At 47.2% G+C, this 20,646-nt stretch overlaps 1 protein-coding gene across 4 annotated transcripts in view; it reads right to left on the bottom strand.

Moving 5' to 3' along the window:
- Window positions 1-2,210: 2,210 nt before the first annotated feature.
- The window catches only part of Isha (Insulator su(Hw) mRNA adaptor), a 148,746-nt gene continuing 130,310 nt past the window's right edge, over window positions 2,211-20,646 (bottom strand). For all 4 annotated transcript variants that reach the window (XM_055065856.2, XM_055065858.2, XM_050169864.3 and 1 more), the window contains one exon: window positions 2,211-6,032. In XM_055065856.2, coding sequence (XP_054921831.1) covers window positions 2,992-6,032 — 3,041 coding nt within the window. In that variant the 3' untranslated portion in view covers window positions 2,211-2,991. The remainder of the gene's footprint in view (window positions 6,033-20,646) is intronic.

The following is a 20,646-nucleotide window of genomic DNA, read 5'->3' as shown; positions in this document are numbered from 1 at the left end:
CTCGTCCGCTTAAATTCTTTGGAGAAAACCGGAACCTTGCAAAGGATTGCTTATAAACAGCAAAATGACCAGCTTTACCAGAGCGTCATTTACGCTCCTCCCTCGTTGCACGCGCTCATGTGGAAGCTGGGAACTGCGTTCACTTGGTTCCTTACGAAGAGGTGTCTTAGCGAGTTACCACCACTTTTCCTTATCGGGTATGTTTCTAGCGATCCCATTTTTGACGCGACCCAAAGCTAGTGCGCTCTAAAAATGCGAGCCAACATGTGCCGCCGAGGCCATTGGTAGCAGTGACGTTCCGTTTGTGGGTGTGTATATTTAAATCTACCGGGTGTTTTAACGAACACTTTGAAAAAAAAAAAAAAATTGCTTGCCAGATAGCACAATTCTAGTCCATAAGCTGGTTTACTCGAAGAGGCGGACATTACTTCCACAAAAAATTGAAATATATTACCAACCAATTAATGAAGATTCATTCAGTTTTTAAGTAACTTATGGCACATATTGCAATTTACAAACTCTAGCCCGGGAGTTCGCAAGGCGGATCCACTTGGAACGAATTCTCACGATGACACCAGTTTTGATATATCGATTCCCGAACGCTGCGGAATGCATTGGCATTCCAGTTACTTTGGTGCTTCAATGCATAAAACGTTTCGAAGTGGTACGACAGTGCATTTTTATAGCAAGCTTGACGGCGAATATCTCGTAAATGGTGTCATCCACACAATTCTTTTCAGGTGGATAGTCTCACAGGTGGATAGTCTTGCAGTCTCACCCGCTAGAATTTGTAAAATTGATTTGTGCCAAAATATGTGCCATAACTAAATTAAGGGGTTTTGTTAGTCGATTACGCATTTCAATTTCTTGTGCAAGTAATGTCCGCCTCTTCGAGTAGACCAGCTTATGGGCTAGAATTGTGCTATCTGCCACAAATTTGTAAACATTTTTGAAATGTTCGCTGAAACACCCTGTATATAAACTATGTGGGGTAAACCAGTTTCGTACATTTACTAGAGGGAACTCTGGCGCTAGTGTCTACGGGAGCTGCAATGGGAGCGGTACCAGCATGGCAAGTACATGGATTTGCCTAAACTTCGTCCTTATGGCTTCAAACGGCTTTGTGACTTGGTAAACTCGTCGTTTTCAAGTGTACTGTGCAATAAATAATGAAAGACCACTAAAATTGCCCGACGACAGGATTCGAACGCAGAAACTCTAGCACACAAGCCCGACATTGAAACCATTAAGCCACGGACGCATGTACCGACACGCGAATGAAACGCCCTTATCAATTTATCGCGGGCATGCCAGTGCCGCGAGACGCTTGGCGCGTTTCGATTTGGTCACCAGGACAAGCTCAATCGTTGCAATTATTAGCAATTGTGCGTGTTCCCGGTGTCTTCTGCACTTCGAAGAGCAAAGATAGCGCTGAAATTTACAATATTGATGTAGCGTAATATACAAAGCCACAAGAACGTTCGTATGAATCCACAAGCACGAAGATCAGGCAAATCCATGTACTTCCCATAATTCCCATGGTGGTGCAACGACTGCAGCGCCAGAATTCCCTCTGGTAATTTTTGTAGGAAACTGATTTGAGCCAATCAGAGGCCCCAATAAACCTCTGGGCCAATCAGAGTTGATAAGATCCCTAATGTGACAATGTACAGAATAGAAACCCAAGCATGACACATCAGCCATCGGTGCCGAATTTTTGCAATTCCCTTCTGAGCGTTCAAGAAATTTTTTTTTTTTTTTTTTTTGCACTGGCGCGATCATTTCAGCACACCATTCTGCTCGGCTTTCTACCACAAGCGATGCAACTCATAGCAAAGAAGTCCAACACACAAGGCTCGAAGTCTCGCGATTGGTGTGTGTGTGTGTGTGGAGAGAGAGAGATGAAGCAGCATTGCAAATGAACTGGAGGACGGGACTCTGATGTGTTAATTCCTCAGTAGGGAGTGGCAGGCGAGCCCTTTCATCGACGAGTCACACCATACAGATATTAACAGCAGTTTGAGAATGGACACAATTGCTGCCTGACCAAGTAGCTGGTCTTGGGTTGCAGTTTGGCCACGCCTCGTGTAGACGAAGTGTTTCACAAGTGTTCTAAAAAGCTCTTTACACGCAAGCAGTAGCCACTAAAAACTTCGATTACTGAAACGTGCCGCTCGCTTAATCGCGTACCATATTGGAAGAACGCTGCGGACAAGAAGCAGTATTTATTTCTACCGAGAAAGCGTACACTACACACGACTGCATTTAGACTCAACGTTACCGCCTTACTCATACGTTAAAAAAAAAAAGAACCCCTCAGAAAGTGATCGCCCCAAATTACACATAAGCGAGGGGGAAAAAAAGATTAAAAGGCGGCAAGGCCTCACTGTCTGCCTTCCCAGAGCAAAACGATGGGAAGTCTGGTTCTTTTAAAAGCAGCCGCTATAACTGGACCGCGAAATCGTGCCTTGGTGGAAGCGTCTACCTTTCCGCTGAGCGTCCGTGGCCGATCAACACTTCACAGTCCGGCGGGCAGGGGTCGAGGCTGCAGCAGGAGTCGTCGTGTCAATCGGGCGCCACTTACCCTGCGGCTGCTGATGGTGCATCGCGGACAGCTTCTCTCGAAGGAAGAGCCTGAGGAGTAACATTGATCGTATCTTGTTTCTTCAGAGGCACACCCAGCGGAGGTGCAGGCAAACCAAAAAAGGCAAAGCATGTTTCGTGCAACAGAAACAAGCAGCGCGCTATTTTCGTTTTATTTGGTTTTGCGACCCGCAGGGTCGGTGGGCGACTCTTGCTGCACGCGGGCAGTCCGTCAAGCCTAGCTCTGTATTATTTTTTTTTCTCAGGCCCGGGCAAAGCCCTGCTTCGTCCCATGTTGCCGAGCTGTCTCTTTTGTTATGTACACAACGCTCCCACAATCACACACTCACGCACTCAAAGTAGTCTTCACTCAGCCATCACGCCGAGAAGAAGCGAGCCACGCAGAGATCATGCCTTCACCTCTGGCTTTGCGTGTTCCGCAGCTTCCTTGGGTGCTTCCGACTCGGCAGGGCCCTTGGGTTCCACGTCTTTCGGCAAAGGCACTTCCACAGTGCTGCTGCTTCCCCCGTTCGACTTACTGCTGCTGCTCACCTCGCCATTTGTCTCTGCGGTCGCAGTGGCAGCTCCCGGTGCAGTTTGGTCAGGCGAGCTGTGGCTTCGGCAGGAGCTCCGCTCACGGTCTCGACTTCGGCTGTGGTCCCCTCTGCTTCGTTCACTCCTGTCCTTTTCTTTGTCACTCCGATCCTTGTCCCCTCGATCGCGGTCACTCCTGTCACGATCCCGATCTCTGTCCCGATCCTTGTCACGGTCCCTATCGCTGCGCTCGCTCCGGTCTCTGTCCCGATCGCGATCGCTGCGGTCCCGATCCTTGTCGCTCCTGTCCCTGTCACTGCGGTCCTTGTCGCGCTCGCTCCTATCACGGTCACGATCACGATCCCTGTCGCGATCCCTGTCGCTGCGGTCCCGGTCCTTGCTGCGGTCCCGGTCCTTGCTGCGGTCCCGATCCTTGCTGCGGTCTCGGTCCTTGCTGCGGTCTCGGTCCTTGCTGCGGTCTCGGTCCTTGCTGCGGTCTCGGTCCTTGCTGCGGTCCCGGTCTTTGCTACGGCCCCGGTCTTTGCTGCGGTCCCGGTCCCTGCGCTCGCTCCGGTCCCGGTCGCTGCGGTCTCGCTCGCTGCGCTCAGACCGTGACCGGGAGTCACGCTCTTCCTCCTCTCCTCGAGACCAGCGGCTTCTCCGTTCGCGGCCGCTGCTTCGTCGCCGTTCGGAAGCCTCACCGAACACATTTGTGAAGACGCGTCGGTTACCCCTCTCACCGCCGAACCCGCCTTCTTCGCCGTCTCTTTCAGAGCTCGATTCGTTAAATCTTGACCGAGAAGGCCCGAAGAAACCAAAACCACCAGGCTGTTTCCATGGCTGCTCGCCGTTGCCCTGCCGCTCTTCAGCTGCTGGCCCGTTCGGTCCTCTGGGTGGCTCCGGTGCACCAGCTGGCGGTTTCCATTCCTTCGGCGCTTTCCCGTTTTCGCTACTGCTCTGTTCAGCCAACTCGACGAGCTTGTCTTGCACGTTTTTCTCTCCCTGGCATTCAGGTCCTTTTCCCTCAGTTGGCTTCACGTCTGTGATACCGGGCCCAATCACTGGAGGCATGTTAGGAGCCAGCATGCGGTGGCCGGGTGCCAACATTCGCGGTTCTGGGGGCCCAAGCTTTCTTAAATCCGGAGGGGGACCACCTAATCTAAAGTCGGGTGGCCTGAGCATCCTGTGGTCTGGCGGCCCTGGCAGTATTCTGTGGTCCGGTGGTCCGCCCATCATCCGATGATCTGGAGGACCTCCCATCATTCTGTGGTCTGGTGGTCCGCCCATCATCCTATGATCTGGAGGGCCTCCCATCATTCTGTGGTCAGGAGGAGGGCCTCCTATGATTCTGTGATCTGGAGGTGGGCCTCCCATCATTCTGTGGTCTAAAGGAGGGCCTCCCATCATCCGGTGGTCTGGAGGCGGCCCTCCCATCATCCGGTGGTCTGGAGGCGGGCCTCCTATCATCCGATGATCTGGAGGCGGGCCTCCCATCATTCGATGGTCCGGAGGTGGGCCTCCCATCATCCTATGGTCAGGAGGTCCTCCCATCATCCTGGGCTCCGGCATAGGACCACCGATCATTCTGTGGTCCCGCGGACCACCCATCATTCGATGCTCTGGAGGGCCACCTAGCATCCTGAGTTCCTCTGGGCCACCCATCATCCTTGGCTCAGGCGGTCCGCCCATCATTCTCGGTTCCATAGGGCCACCTATCATTCGCGGCTCTGGTGGACCACCCATCATCCTTGGTTCAGGGCCTCTGTGCATTCTGTGTTCCATGGGACCACCCATCATCCTTGTTTCTGGAGGTCCATCAAGCATATGCTGTTCCAAAGGGCCACCCATCATCCTCTGTTCCCCTGGCCCACCCAGGATGGCCTGATCACGTGGATTGGGAGGACGGAAATCGCCTGCTGGGGGAACTATCATCCTTGGGTCTGGGCCCATCATTCGAGGGCCAAATTCCATGCCGGGTCTCCCATCAGCTGGGTTCTCAAAGGGAAACATGGGTGGCCCCCTGAAACGTATAGGTGCACTTCCAAATGCTCTGGGTGGAAGAGGTAGTGAAGGCATTCCAGGCAGTCCAACAGGCATTGGGATTGCTGAGCTAACTGGAGGTAAGTCAAAGGTACAAGCTTCCTGCCCTGGCTCAGCAGCTTGCTGCCCTGAACTAGGTTCATCCATCTGCATGTTTTCGGGATCAGTTTTCTCAGACTGTGTGGCCTTGGCATCAGCGCTGGATGCTTCATGACTAGATATAGCCAGTGGAGATTTTGCTTCCTTTGCTGGCACTGCATTAACCTTTTCCTTTGCCAGCAGACCATGGTTTCCAAACTGACCTGGCATGCCAGGTGGTGCAGACAGCGGCATAAATCCGCCTGGGGGATGTGCCGTTCCGAACTCATTCGCAGCAGGTTTAACACTCTCAGCAGGTTCCTTATTGTTGCCCACTGCTGATTCACCAGAAGCAGTGGGGATCATACCAAGGCGACTTGCTTCACTTGTGCCGTCTTCATCGGTGGGTGTTGCATCACCGTCAATGGCCATGGGTACATCAGTAGCCTCACTTTCTGTGACAGGTGTTGCAGAAGGTGTTGTAACAGGTGCTGCTACAGCAGCAGGTGGCTGGGTTACAGTTACTGCAGGTGCACTGGAAGCAGCGGGGCTTGCTGTGGTGACATTGGGCATCACTGCTGCTTGGGAGGTTACCGGGAGACTCATGGGGGGATGAAGGGGCAAGCCAAGAGCAGCCCCAGGCAAACCTAAGGGTGGAGGAATCAGCCCCAATGCACCAGGTCCCAGCAGCGTTTGAGATGTGTTTGGTGGCACCATCAGCATGTGGTTAGGCGGAGGAGGCACACCCATTGGCAGCTGAATTTGAGGCATCACCAGGCTCTGGGACGGCAGCATACCTGCAAGGTGTGCACAAAAATAAAGCCATTTGAAACTGTAAAGCATGAAGAAGTTATCTTCTAATAAGTGCCATGGGGATGCGGGGAAAAGTGGAAACAACTTTTAGAGTGAAGTACTTAAGGGCAACAACCACTGCTAAAAATAGCCAGTGGGAGCTACATCAGCAAAATTTTTTAAATAGTATTCGGCAAGGAGATAAATACACAGTTCCAAGCATAACAAAGCAAGGCCTGCTCTGGGCACAGCTTTCTGAATTGACATTGTGAGCTTTTAGTCACTGACAGATTGTAAACAAATGTTAGCATCAACTAAAGGCTATCTTGAATAGGTGAGTGGAAGCACACAAAAAACAAAAAGAGGAGAGCAGAGGACACAAATGTCTACTCTAGTGTCTGCGCCGTTTTTATGCACTGCCACCCTCTTGTTCAAGATAATTGAATACTAACTTGCCTTAGTAAGATCTTGATGAGGGCTAGTTGGTTCATGTTTAGAACTGAGGTCGAACAGTGCGTATAAAACAAGAAAAAAAAAATGCCAGACAAACGCCGACTGCCAAATGAAAGGTTATTTGAAATTCTCCAGCCATTTTATACCTTTTTCAGCATAGGCATGCGTACACCAGACACAAGAACATCTGCAAATCAGCAACATCATAATCTTTCATCCAAAAAAAGCTATTCTTTTCCCGACAAGGCAAGAGAGGGAGTGATTACACATTTATTTCCTTTTCTAATGTAATAAGCCTATATTTCCCTTTCCCTCTTCCATTTTCCTTTCCCTATGAATTTTGTTTTTTCAAATATGGGAGTGCAGGGACACTTGTTACAATGTCCTGCTAAATGACTCCCATAGCCATTCTTTAGGTTTCTGCTGTGCTGACGAGCTCTTTCATTGAAGCACTGTCCTGCTTGACCTACGTAAGTTTTTCCACAGCTCAGCGGCATCTGATAACGTTGCGCCTGCAGTCAGTCAAACGAGATTTACGATTTGTGGCGCACAGGGGCCTTTCGCGCATTTTCATACGATTACATATCGAGGAAGGTCTGTGGTATTCGTTTCCTTGTGTGCATCTCTTTTACTGCCCTTAAGGGCTAAACTCGCCACAGGCACATCCGAAAAAGCTCCGAAGGCCTGCGAGTGCACTTACTAGGCATACTGGTGCTTGTACTGTGACAGGAGATGGCGGGTGCAAATGTGTATAATGAAGGAATACATACTGTTTCCCGTGACAATTGCCTCTTCCCACGCTTGTTGTTTCACTGCAATAGTTCTGTGTATGCTTCACCACCAAACATTCGTGTAGTGAGGCGAAGCTGACTTTTGGGAAACTGCATTATGCAATGCGCTGTGCTTTCCGAGCTTTGAAGCCAATCGCGAGAGCTGCTATTGCTGACACCGGCAAATTATTTCGATAAAAAACACTGCACACAACTGCAAGAAGCTTACTAGGATGGTTACAATGCTGTGTATGTCGTCTCTCACGGTCCTTGTCCTTCGCGCTGTACGTCATCCTTTATGCAAGAAACTTGATAGCAAACGTCGAAGCAGCTAGGCTTAGAATTGCTGCGGTGGTGGCTACGGCTGCCAGCGGCTCTGCATGCGAGAGCACCGTTCGAGACGGCGTCTACAACTTACTTATGGCCTATGAAAGTGTAGCCACACACTGTCTCGGCCAAACATGGAGGCCATGGCTGGTGGTGGTGTGAGCCGTCTCTAGCCAAAGCTGCAACACTGTCAAAATGCCAGCTCCCTGTGTCGCATCAGTGGGCGAAGGCTTAGAGAAGTATGAATACATGCCTCTATGCATAGATGGTGGAAGAGCAACGTACAAGTCCAGGTTGCCACCCAGGGGCCCCAAGATTCCCAAGCATTTACCAGTTCAGTGCTCGCACTAGGCAGAACCTCATCCCTGTAGGCTTGGAGAACTGAAGTGCATGTGTTGGCGTCGAGACCACAGATCAGTTTGATTTAGCTAGGGGGATTTAGTTTCAATGAGGGTTTCATGTAATCTCAAATCTGCAGGCTTACGAGCCAGACCACTTACGTTAACTTGTGACCTTCACAAGCTAATTTTGATTGGCAACAAGATGGCCCTACGGTGTCCGTGTGGGATGAGTCACAGCTGTTTCATGTTGGGGTTCCTCAGCTACAACTGTGGCTAATGTCCGTGGGACAAGACTAGTAATCTATAAATGTAAATCTAAAAATAAAACTCAGCACAGTGATGCCACAGTCTGCAGCGAGTGAAAAAGACAAGCAGTCTATGCTTAGAGGAAATTGCATGAGGTGCCAGTATGGTTTAGTGCTTCATTTTTATTGTGCCGTCAGAATACTCTTCTGGCTCAAGCCTTGCCAGTTTTTCAATCATTTCTCACATAAGGGTGTGCAAGACTTTCCGAGTGCTTAAGCGAAAGTTTGTTTTTCCAGCAATTTTGGCAGTACCTCCTCTTAAGGTGATTTGTGATGGCCACCCTAGACATTTTTTATTGTTAAAGATTTCCTCAGTGACAGCAGGCATAAAACAGCAGGCATAGTGGGTTAGAAGTGATGCCATTGTGGATTACACATAAGCATCACACATACTAGCCATGTCTATCAGTGACATTTTTATTTATTTATATATTGGTAATACCTACATCACCCAAAGGCACTGTTGTAAGAGAGTCCAAGAGAAGAAAGAGAGAGAAAACAAAGGGGGGCAGGCATAATCATCGGCAACCAGGGTCAACAGTACTGAAAACAATCTATATGAAAGTATCTTTGAAGAGGACAAACACCAAAAGCAAAGAGAAAAACATTGTCCCGATTCTATAACATCAAAGTGCAGTCAAACTGGACATGTGGCTTAACAGACCCAACTGCACTAATGAAGCAAGGCATCAAAAATATATCCACAGGGAGCTCATTCCAAACACTAATAGAATAAAGAATGAGAACTTGAAAACATCAAAGCGACATTTATACTCTTAATTTTTTTTTCTGTATGGTCACGCCTTGAGGATATATAAAGCGGTTGCTTAATATACCTATCTTTATCTATTGCTATTTGCTTATTATAAACGCTGAAGAGAAATTTAAGCCTCTGCAATCTTCGACTAGGTTGTAGTTGTTTCCAGCCCAATTGGTATGCAATGCAAAAAGATTCTTATGAGGAAGTCATAACTGCCAGTCACAAACCCCACAGCCTGTTTCTGCACCCTTTCTAATTTATCTTTGAATATGGCCGTAAAGGGGTCCCATTCAACACAAGCATGTTCTAAAATCAACCTAATGTTCATTAAATACAAGGTTTCCTTCAACTTTTTCGGTCTATGTTCCAAATTTCTACAGAAAAAGTGAAACAACATAGAAGTTTTGTCAGCAATTTTATCAATTTGACATGTCCAGTCTAACCTGGAAGTGAATGTAATACAGAGGTATTTGACATGATCAGTCGCTTTGAAGGGATGAGATTTAGGGACTTAAAAACTGTTTATCAGTTCTTTCTTATTGGTAAATCATGAAGACATTTAGCTACGTTTAGGTTCATGTGTCATATGTCGCACAAGGACATGTTGAAATGACATGTTGAATCAAAATTTGAAAAACATGCTATTTTCACTTTTCCTTCTTACAGTTACCTGGATGTTAATGACTGCTTCAACATCACTTCCTTTCTCCACTTCGCTAAAGAGTGGTTCAGCGCCCCTTTAATATAGAAATATGTAACAATTCTAACCACAAGCTATTTGATCCAAATACTGGATAAAAAGTTTTGAACATTCATGCATATGCGTAACAATCCAGAGGGTTACAGGAATCTACATTATGTACTTGTACGACAAATACCGTACATTCTAGTGTAAGGGCCACAGCCCTAAATTCAAGCCTAAATCGATAAAAAAATACTCCAAATGATATCCATGCACTAGCTGCATCTGTCATATCTAAATGTGCATATTTGGGCAGTGCATAGTGTGCAACATGTCAGGATCCTCTCCAGTCAGTTTGTTGCTTCTACAGTTGACGCTGTGTTATGCGAGTGCTTGTGTCAACTAAGCACTACAGCTATGCTTTCAGGCTTCTTGTAGGCAACACCTGCTGCAGTGTACCCCCAAGCCTGTGCGCATCTGACTGTGCATCGCACAAACGGTCTTCATGAACTCCACATGAAAGTTAATGCAGGAAGTGATGGATCGCTTCATGAAGTTAATAGTACGTCTCCTCAGACAGACCAGTGGCGACACCAAGGTGAGACACTTGGCGAAATAGTGTTGATGGATGGTACACTGCCACTGTCCCCAGCGATGGGGAAAGGAAGCTCCTGGAAGAGGGTGTTCTGCGCCATTTCCTCAACCCACTGCTACCTGCTAAGGCCGTTTGACAGACACTCCAGCTAATTGCTGGTCATCCCAGGAACTAAGAGACACCAGTTTGAGTCAAGCGTGACAAGCCCTGTCTACGAAACTGCCCTCCTTTCTTTGTGTTTAGTGAACAAAGGTGCCAGAGTGATTGTGGGCACCCTCGCCCTCAATGCAGATCCTTCGGCGACTTTGGACGCTCTGATTGGATGAAGGTGGGATGGCAGATTTTTCTGGCCTAGGCATCTAGGAAGGTCAGAAGGAATTCAAGCAGACTTTTTCGGCTCCTTAGTGTGCTTCAATTCATTCATACTAGACTGATGAGACGCAACGTTCTCCACTCCTCATGTAGATACCTTAAATTAAGCCAGGCGCCTCGTTCTCGATGAGAACATGTTCCTCCCTTCAACAACTTCCTTAGTGTGGATGAGTCGGACGACGGCATGGGCCAGCTACCCCTTTTGACATTCCTGACACCAACTCTTACAACTGGCTGGCAGCGGTGAATGCTTGGTTTTTGCTTTGACTATCTAGGCTTCATTTTGTGGTTGTTCACTCTAGAACAGTAGGGAAGCTCGATTGTTGATTGTGAGCTAGGTGATGTTTACATAGTTGTGTTTAGCAAGTGGGACCAAGGCAGCAAAACAACAATGGATTTCAGGAAACTGCTGAGACAAAATGTTGGTTGTCGGTGAAGAACTGGGCTTAGTGGTACACAAGGGAATGATTAAATCAGAAGCATTAAAGCTGATTTCCGAACAGGCAAGTGAGGAGGACATTGGAATTGGGTTAGAACTATTTAGGAAAAGAGAGGAACCAGAAAAAGAGAGAATGGGACAGAGAGAGAAAGAACGAAGAACAGGACAGAGAGGAACACGAGAAAGATTGTGAGTTAAGAAAAAAGCAACTTCACCATGAAAGTAAACATTTGGAGTTGTCTTGAGCGAGTGAAGGTGCTCTGGAACGATAGTCAGGCAGAATCGTACCACATGGACAGGCTGTTAAAGCCCTTTGAAGTCGGGAATGACATAAGGTTGTTCCTAGGAAATTTTGAAAGGACTTCTGAGAAGATGTTACTGTGTGAGAAGGGGCTGAAACTTACAGGCATTGACGCGATCCGAAGCTCATCAAATTCCGTCGCTTTCCTCTAAATGTGCAAAAGCCACTCCAGCAGAAGTAGAAAACAAGGTAGCCTCGGCAACAGAAACTGAGCTAGGCTCGAGGAATGAAAATGCGATTGAGGAAATCCTGCAAGCTCACCGGCTCAACGAGAGTGTATTGCAAGGCATGTGTGAAAGTTCACGCCTGCAGCTGAAGCACTCGTATGCAAGACAGGGTTGTTACTGTCACTGGCCTCAGTGAACTTTGATCAGCTCTTACATGTGGACCGAGAGTCACTGGCAGCCAAGCAAAAGAATGATGTCAGCCAAGCTAAATTACATGTAACAGCTAAAGAAGGCAGTGCTAGGGGCAATGTGACAATGCATGAGGAAGGAGGCTTGTAATATAGGTACTACAGAGACCAAAAGCACAGGTGTATCAGTTAGCCGCACCTCCCAAGTACAGGGAGTACCTTTTGGGTCTCTGTCATGGAAGTGGGTGGTCTGGCCACCTAGGCATAAACAAATCGAAAGAAAGATTGCTTATGGAATACTACTGGCCTGACTGTTTCAAAGACGTGGAAAACTTTGTGAGATCATGCAATGCCTGCCAGAAGTCGGGTAAACAAGGAGAAACATGGAAAGCTCCACTAAAGGTAGTGTCCTTAGTATCAGAACCTTTCAGACGACTTGTGATAGACACAGTAGAGCCTCTACCAAAGCCAATGTTGCGTTTCAGGTACCTGTTTACCATGCTGTGTCCGGCTACAAAGTTTCCAGAACCGATCCCTCTGAAAGAACTCAGCTCCACTGAGGTAGTAGACACGCTTTTGACAGTACTCGTCAGAGTCAGGATTCCAGCAGAAATTCACACACGTCAAGGGTCAGTATTTTCCAGCTCAGTGACTTCCACATTCTTACAAAAGTGCAAGGTAAAGTTAATACGCAGTTCCATATATCACCCTCAGTCAAATAGCTTAGAGAGGTGGCATTCAGTGCTCAGGCGAGTTTTGAAGGTACTCTGTTACAAACGCAAGGAGGACCGGGAGACCTGTCTACCGGCTACTCTGTTTCCTTTGCGAACGGTTCCTCACGAGGCTACAGGGTTCTCATCAGCAGAACTAGTGTATGGGAGGGCACTCCGTTCTTCACTGAGAATGTTGAGAGATGTATGAGGAAAGAGGAGAGTCAAACAGTGGTAGAGTACGTGCTAGAACTGCTAAGTACAACACAAGAACCAGTAGAAAAGAACATGGGCATGGCACAAAAGAATGACAAGCTCTACTATGTCAGGAATGCAAGCCTTCGAACCTTTAATGCTGGGGACAAGGTAACGATCCTCAGACCTTCAAGAAAGAACAAGCTTGAAGTTCACTGGGACGAACCAGTCAGTGTGGCACAAGCTTTCAGATACCAACTATGCTCTGAAAGCGCCCAGTCGTGGGAAGTAGGTGAATATATACCCCAGCAATTTGATGAAGCCATATATGCAGTGGAACGGAGTCATTAACTTTAAGAATAAATAGCCTCACAACATTTATACCAAATTTAATGAATGTAAGGCAACCTCCAACTCTGAACTCAGCCTTGAAGAAGTTGTAGAACCCTAGGTAATTGCGGAAGCTCTTAAACCAGAGCAGGTAGACGAGCTAAAGGGCCTGTTAAAGAAATATTTCAATAGATTCAGCAATCGACCAGGTAGAACCGAACTAATAACGCACGAAATAGAGTTAACATCGACCGAACCCACAATGTCAAAGCCTTACAGGGTGTCTCCATGACAGAGAGAAATTATGGAGGCAGAGATACCACTCATACTAGAGTTGGGAGTTATTGAGCCCGCTGAGAGTGACTGCGCATCACCACTAATACTTGTGGAAGCTCCTAATAAGGGCCCTCATCCGTGTGTTGACTACCGGAAGTTAAATGCCATCACCAGGGATCAGTTGTACCCGATGCCCAACACTGAGGAACGAATCGAAGAAGTCAGCACTGCTAAGTAAATTTCGACTATAGATCTTGTGCGGGGATACTGACAATTTCCCCTTTCAGAAAGTGCCAGCCACTATGCTGCGGTTACCTCACCCGTAGGTATTTTTCGCCTCTCGTTTTTAGCTTTGGGTTGAAGAACGTGCTGTTTAGATTCTCGAAGTTAATGGATATTGTACTAAAAGACTTGCAGGAGTTCACATGAAGTTCATAATACGTCCCCTCAGACAGACCAGCAGTGACACCAGGGTGAGACACGTTTGGCGAATAGTGTTGATAGATGGTACACTGCTGCTGTCCCCGACGATGGGAGCAAGGAACTCCTGGAAAAGGGCATTCTACGCCTTTCCGTAATGGCCATTGCTAGCTGCCAAGGCTGTTTAACAGATGCTTCAGCTAATTGCTAGGTTATCCCAGGAATCAAGACGTGCCACTTTGAGTCAAGCGTGACAATCCCAGTCTGTGAAACGCCCCTCCTTTCTGTGTGTTCAGTGAACAAAGGTGACGACGCGACTGAAAACCTCGCCCTCAACGCAGATCCTTCGGAGGCTTTGGGCGCTTCAAGTGGGGCTAAGGTGTGATGGCAGATTTCTCTGGCCTAGTGATCTAGGGAGGACACAGGTGATTTAAGCGGACTCTTTCAGCTCCACAGGTGTGCTTCAATTCAGTTATACTAGACTGTGGAGATGCAACGCTCCCTGCTCCTCACGTAGACATTATAAATTAACCCAGTACTCTTCGTTCTCGATGAAAACATGTTCCTCCTTCAACAATGCCCTTAGCGTGGATGAGCCGGGCGACAGCATGAGCCAGCTACCCCTCTTTAAATGCCCGACCCCAACTCTTACAGCATTCACAAAAGCTTTGTATTTGAAGCCCCAAAGTTTCCTGCCTCTTTCAACTTAAGTTTCAGTGCTACACATAAGTGAGAAACCACTAAATGGTGTGCCACCATAGCAGTGGTGCAACAGTTGAGCTTTTGGCACAGATCCTGAAGCAGGCAAAAAGCAGCTCTGGCACAGTGATAAGCACTTCTGACACTGTCAAATGTATGTCTGTACACCATATGGTCTCAATTTTAACTGAAACAGCCAATACTAAATATAGTGGAGCCATCTTTATCTGCATCAATGCAGCATTCGGGATAAAGATCATCAAAGTGGTATCATTATCTTTTAATAAAATGATTGCCCTGTGTGTATATTGCGGTACAAGGCCACTTCTACCATTTCGACTCGCAAATGGCATTTGTGCGTTCACTGTACTTAAAGGGCCCCTGAAACGGTTCGGACAAATTTTGTAGACGCGTAGGGTACAGCTTAAGTAGAACATTCACACCACAATTTAAGTGAAGCGTTACGTATTAATGGAGCTACAAGCGATTAGAAGTTACCCTCCTCCCTAGTCATGCTTTTCCTCCTCAACTCGTTTGCCGAGCGATCGGGGCTAAGCTCCGCCTTCACTGGTTTCGCGTCACGATGCGACGTCACATCGTCCACTTCCGGTTGTTTTGGAGCCCGCCCCCGCCCGCGTGCAACCTCTCCGCTAGCCGCTTGGCCGTCGACCCCAAGCGAGAGCTATCGAAGCAGCGTGCGTTGCGAGCGTTCTGTCGTAGCGCCGAACTTGTCTGGTATTCCGGTAACCACAGGCAAGCTGGTCATTTCGGCAAATGACTGGAAGCATAAACTCAAGCTGATGAAGGAACTTTAGCGTAGACGTACGTGCGGCCTGATCGGTCTGCACGGTCCAGCCACTTGTTGGCGCAGCGCTTAACCAGCCAAACAAAGCGCTAATATTGCTCCAACGAAGTGTAAAACATTTTAAACATTTATAAAAACAAAGTGTTGATGATTACACTCCTGCGAAAAATACACACCAGCAGCCAAAGAAGAATACACTTCGTTACTGCTACTTTGTATGGTTGAGCTCTGTGCCACTAGGTGGCTGCACCGTGCAGACCATTCGTATTTGCGATTCTGCTCATCCCATGGCTCATCCCGTTACAGCACAGTCAAGCGGCCAGACCCTGTCCCCTTGCGCTTGCATTTGCCCTAATACCGGACTCGCGAAACGCTATTGCGTTAGTAATCTTCCGGTGTAAAGTGACGGCCACAAACGCGCAAACCCTGGCGCCGATCGGATAGCGGCAGTCCGATGCGCAGCAGCCAGCTAGCTCGTATGCTGCCTTGCAGAGGGACACGATGTCGCAGCTTGACATATTGCCAGTCGCTACGTTTGCAGTCCACAAAGCAACAAAGTCGAATCATAGTGCTCGCGAAAAGACCGAGACTGACTCTGACGCGGAGCTCTCGTCAAAATGGAGTACGTTGTAACACAAGCAGACGACACTTGCTGTGTGCCGGAAGTGCTTAATTGTATTGAAAAATCGTTCTTGTGCATTCTCTTTATGATACTTTCTGTTTATAAAAACAAATGAACTAACATTCCAACTATTACGAAGATCATTTGTTTACCATAAAGTTGGAAAAATTATTGATCACGCGCCCTGGTCAGCCAATCGGATAGCTCGCCCCACTGACGTCATATGGGTGATTTTCGTCATATGGGTAGGGGCGGCTTAAAATTCCGCCGAGCAGCGTGCTCCGATCGGCAGCGATGTGCATTTTTAAAACCTTATAATAAATTACACGCTTTACGCGGAGCACTTAGATGTGTCAATTAATGATCAGAAGGACCTACTGACTCAGTACGTTTGTAGAAAATCGTCAAAATCGTTTCAGGGTCCCTTTAAAGCAAACCAGAAAAGAAAAGAAGAGCACACCTCGGAACAAGCATGCATACAAAAAAACCGGTTACAGTGAACACGTCTATAGGTTTCTTTACTTTCAACATGCTAAATCTCTCCTCATAACATTGCATGGGATCATATGAAAGATGTTTAAATTCCAAACATGGAATCTGATCGTGCAAGATTGCAAAGAAGGTACCCGCTAATAAAGCAAAGTGTATGTCAGCAGTCAAGTGCACATATTACAAAATGTTGCTAAAGTGACACTGTCAACAACTATGCTAAACAATGAGGCAGAAATTATCTGAAACTTCCTTTTCAACCAACAGCCTCCTTGAGCAAGCTCTGTGCTTCTAGTACAAGGAATACAGAACTTTAGCACAAACAACAAGGCCATCCAGCAGCAGTGCATTGGACCCTCCACTGAGGAGAAATGCAACAAAAGAGTGAAAACAGCAAATGAAAGACCAACAGCATGAGCCATATCCACGGCTATGACCTCCTTGTTGACTTCCTGGACGATGATGATGAGGGCTTTAGGTTTCAGTTTTACTAGCGAGGCAGCATGAACGGGACGAGGCTTTCTTTCTTGTGCTTCCTTGGTGTAGGCTCAGCCCAATCTGATGCTAATATGTCATTTTGGAGCAGGACGGCACAGAAGATTTCTCTCAGCACAATTGGTGCCTCTGTTCCACCGCTGCCATAGCTTTTATTCAGATGAACTTATGCACCAGGAGAACACCAAAAACCACATCGTGCCATTGTTGTGTGCCAACACGATGTGAGAATCCCTTAATATCAGGCGATATTGATTATAACAAATCCGTCTTTCTATGAATATATTACCTCACACTACTGCCCCAAACTACTTCCTTTGGCATTAAGACTTGTGCAGCTTAAATTTGCGCAAGCGTACGACCACAAAGAGACACACAGAACACGTTACAGGCACAGTGACATGTTCTGTGTGTCTTCCTTGCGGTGGTGCCTTTGCGCTTCATCACGTCTAAGGAAGCACTGACTAGCCCAGCAACATGTCGTTCTGCAGCTTAATTTTTTTTCTTGTAATATCCCTTGACAGCCTCCCTAAAGACAATAGATTTCTCTCCTTGTTCCTTCTCATGCAAACGCTGTTGATAAACCAAGGCTTCACTTTGCTTTGTCAATGCAAGTTACCCTAACCTCTGGAGGTTTGACAATTTGAACTTATGAAAATGCATTTTCTGTTGCTGCAATAATAAAGACACAACATAGTTCCTTTCTGCACTTAAAATGCAGTGAATAATTATACAATACCACTTCCAGTTTGCTTGCAAGCAACCCCAGTAATACCAGGATTTTTTCTGAACAGCCCACATTATTTACATACCTGCTAACCAGAGGAACTAAATTCGTTAAAATCCCAGGCACAAGGGGAGAGGGGGAATAGCATGCATTCTCAAAAATCTTGCCTTCAGTGCACACCTTTTGTCAGATACAAACACACTTTATTAACAATGGTTTAGACGCAGCACACACACACAGCAGCAAGCTTGGAACAGCAGACTGACAAGGCACAGCTTTTAGACCACAGTGACTTTTTCAACTACTTCGCTGTTGCCGATTTGGCCTGCTTCAGGATCTTGCCTGTATAAAATTGTTCAAAGGAGGCACCCCTCGGGCAAATGGCACTTTCGCTGTTGCAAAGCTGCCACGTGCAGGTACCACACATAATTTTGCCTTGCCCAATTTTTTTGACGTGCTTGAAATTTTAGTGACCAGAATTCATTTTTTTTTAAAGCTTGACCCAACATTAGTAAAACTGTAGATTGAGCCCACATTTACAACATCACAGAATATTTAGGAGAGCTTGCGGGTATGCATTTCTTGCCCTAAATGATACTTGGATGCTTAAACATCCAAAACAAAAGCTGTTCTCTTCTGCTCAAACTTTACCTTCTGGGAATTTCCTCGTTTTCTAACATTCAGTAAAAACAAAATTGTGCTTTCATCCACTGCAAGGACTTTACACTTCATCTTTCATGAATATGTGAAATGGGTCCAATGTTCTAATCCTTTGCACAGCAAACTGAAAATTTTGAGGAGTATTAACCCTTTGAAGGTTTTTGCCATACATGTACGGCGGCGGTTTTCTGTCCCGCAAGGTTTTTGCCGTACGGGTACAGTTTTGACCCTCCGTTTGAAATTTCGCGCCATAATGACGATGCGTGCTCACTGGGAGGTGCTGCCACCTCTTAGGACTTATAAGAAGCGTTTGAAATGTGTGCTACCTTCTTGGGGAGATAAACGGAACTGATTTCTCGCTTCAGCGCGTCGTGCAGACTGCGGCAACACCCCTTTTGCGGTTTCGGTTTCGCCGCGTGATCGCAACGAAGGCGCACAAAACGTCATTTTTCTTTTTGTCGGCACTCTCTTGCAGAGGCGGTGGAAGTTGATTTCTATCTTGATTGGCACTGCTCTTAGCTTGTTAATAACCGCCGCTCGCGAGGTATTCTCGCTCTCAGCGAAAACACGCTTTCGTGGTTTCGGTTCCCCCGCGTGATCGCAACAGAGCCGCGCGAAACGTGATTTTTCTCTTTGTCGTCACGCTATCGCAGGGGCAGCGGAAGTTGATTTCTATCTTGATTGGCGCTGCTCTTAGGTTGTTTATCACCGCTGCTCACGAGGTATTCTCGCTCTCTGCGGTAATGCGCATACGCGAGAGAGTGCCTCAGACCTCTGCCCAAGGCAGCCGCCCGCAGAGATGTCATGTGTGCGCCAACACAACTCGTCGCTCCAAGAGGGAACAGACACTCACTCATTTTAGGTGTGCAGACTGCGATAAGGCGCTGTGCGGAGACCCTTGTTTCAAGGAGTACCACACTCTGAAATACTATTGAACATTTTGCAGTTTTGAGTGATGCAGACACCAAAATACTGCTCCTAATTTTTGTTTACTATTTATTCCCGAATTTATACATCTTGTACATTCAAGATCCACAATAAAGTAATTTGACCACCTGGAAAAGTTTTTTCCGAAATAATTCGACCCTCAAAGGGTTAAGAAAATGCCATTGGATACTACCACTTTCCAAGTAGGTGCAATGCAGTTTTTGTTGCACAGTTGAGTTATTGTCAATTAATTTGGAGTAATGAAACCAAACAAACAATAAATGATTTACTTCTTTTGCAAAGTGGAAAAGTTCATTTTATTCCAGGTATTTCGTACAATTCTCATACTTCTAAATCATTTGTAAAGTTTAAAGTATTAAATGTTAACCTTCCGTTGACTACAGACTACTGCTACCATTTAGATCTGAAACCATGATAAGTGGTGCTTATACAGTCTGACACAAATATAAAGATCCCAGAGAAGGCAAATTATTCTCTACATTGAACGTGTGAAACTTAATCACAGATACTCATGTAAAATAGCTCTCTCATAATAAAGTGGACATTCGATACAACAATCTCGGGGTGTCTGCTGCCAGCACCATCAAGTCCTCAAATGTGAGAAGGCATCCAAAGGCCAAGCTCCATGAAGCGAACTTTGACAACGAATTCTGTGTGGCAGAAAATCCAGCACAAAGCACCTTCACATATTCTTCACCCCACACTCCATGCAAGCAACAGTGGGCTAACACCGCTGACAGTGCTGACGACGCAGCCTGCAAGGAGTCAGTGCCCAGACGAGCCAAACGTCGGGCGACCGACGGAAGCCAACAGCTGTACTACGGTCTTAATGGTGCAATTGCACTGTCGATTTTCGATTTTCGGAAAAGTGCATTTTCGCTACGTTTATACATTCAAGAATCCCTCCACGAAATCTAGAACCTAAATTTAATCGGAAAATAATAAAAAGAAAACGCACTTATACGGGCCAGGGTGGCCGCGGAATTAGCAAAAAATTGCCAAAAATGTTCAAACTTCGCGCTGTCGTCATTTGCGAACGAGTTGGCCGGCGGACGCCATCTTGAGCTTGTTTGAAAGCTGCTTTCTTTGTGCGTATTTTGCGCCAGTTCGAAATGGCGTAGGCGAGGAGGAACCGACGCTATCGCGTCATTTCTGAAGGACGCGCCCGTGCCGCTGATTGGCCAAAGCACGCACGCCACCCGCGCGCCTCGCTCCTATTGGTCTGGCACCGTTTGAGTGCCGATTCCTGCGTGCCCGACAGGCTGGTCGCTCTCGTGCACGCTGCGAGTTTCTCGCTCTGGATTTATCGCGCCGCTGTGAAAGTTTGTTCAGCCGCTCGCTTCTCGACAACGATCGATAAGGTGTCTTTTTCGCTGCCCGAATGGCTGGAGGAGATCGCCAGCTGAAGACTACAACGCGTCAAGCGTTCGGCAAGGCGCGAAGGCGGCCGTGGAATGCGTGACAGAAGATGGATAGCCTGTCATGCACCCGGAGTTGCCGGCTGCTCTGCTTGAAGATTCTGCCGGATCGAGTTCCGAGCTGC

Source organism: Dermacentor andersoni, chromosome 6, assembly GCF_023375885.2.
Source record: "Dermacentor andersoni chromosome 6, qqDerAnde1_hic_scaffold, whole genome shotgun sequence".
NCBI lineage: Eukaryota > Metazoa > Arthropoda > Arachnida > Ixodida > Ixodidae > Dermacentor > Dermacentor andersoni.
The sequence above is the reverse complement of the archived record's forward strand: the minus strand, read 5'-3'. Positions and strand labels throughout refer to the sequence as shown.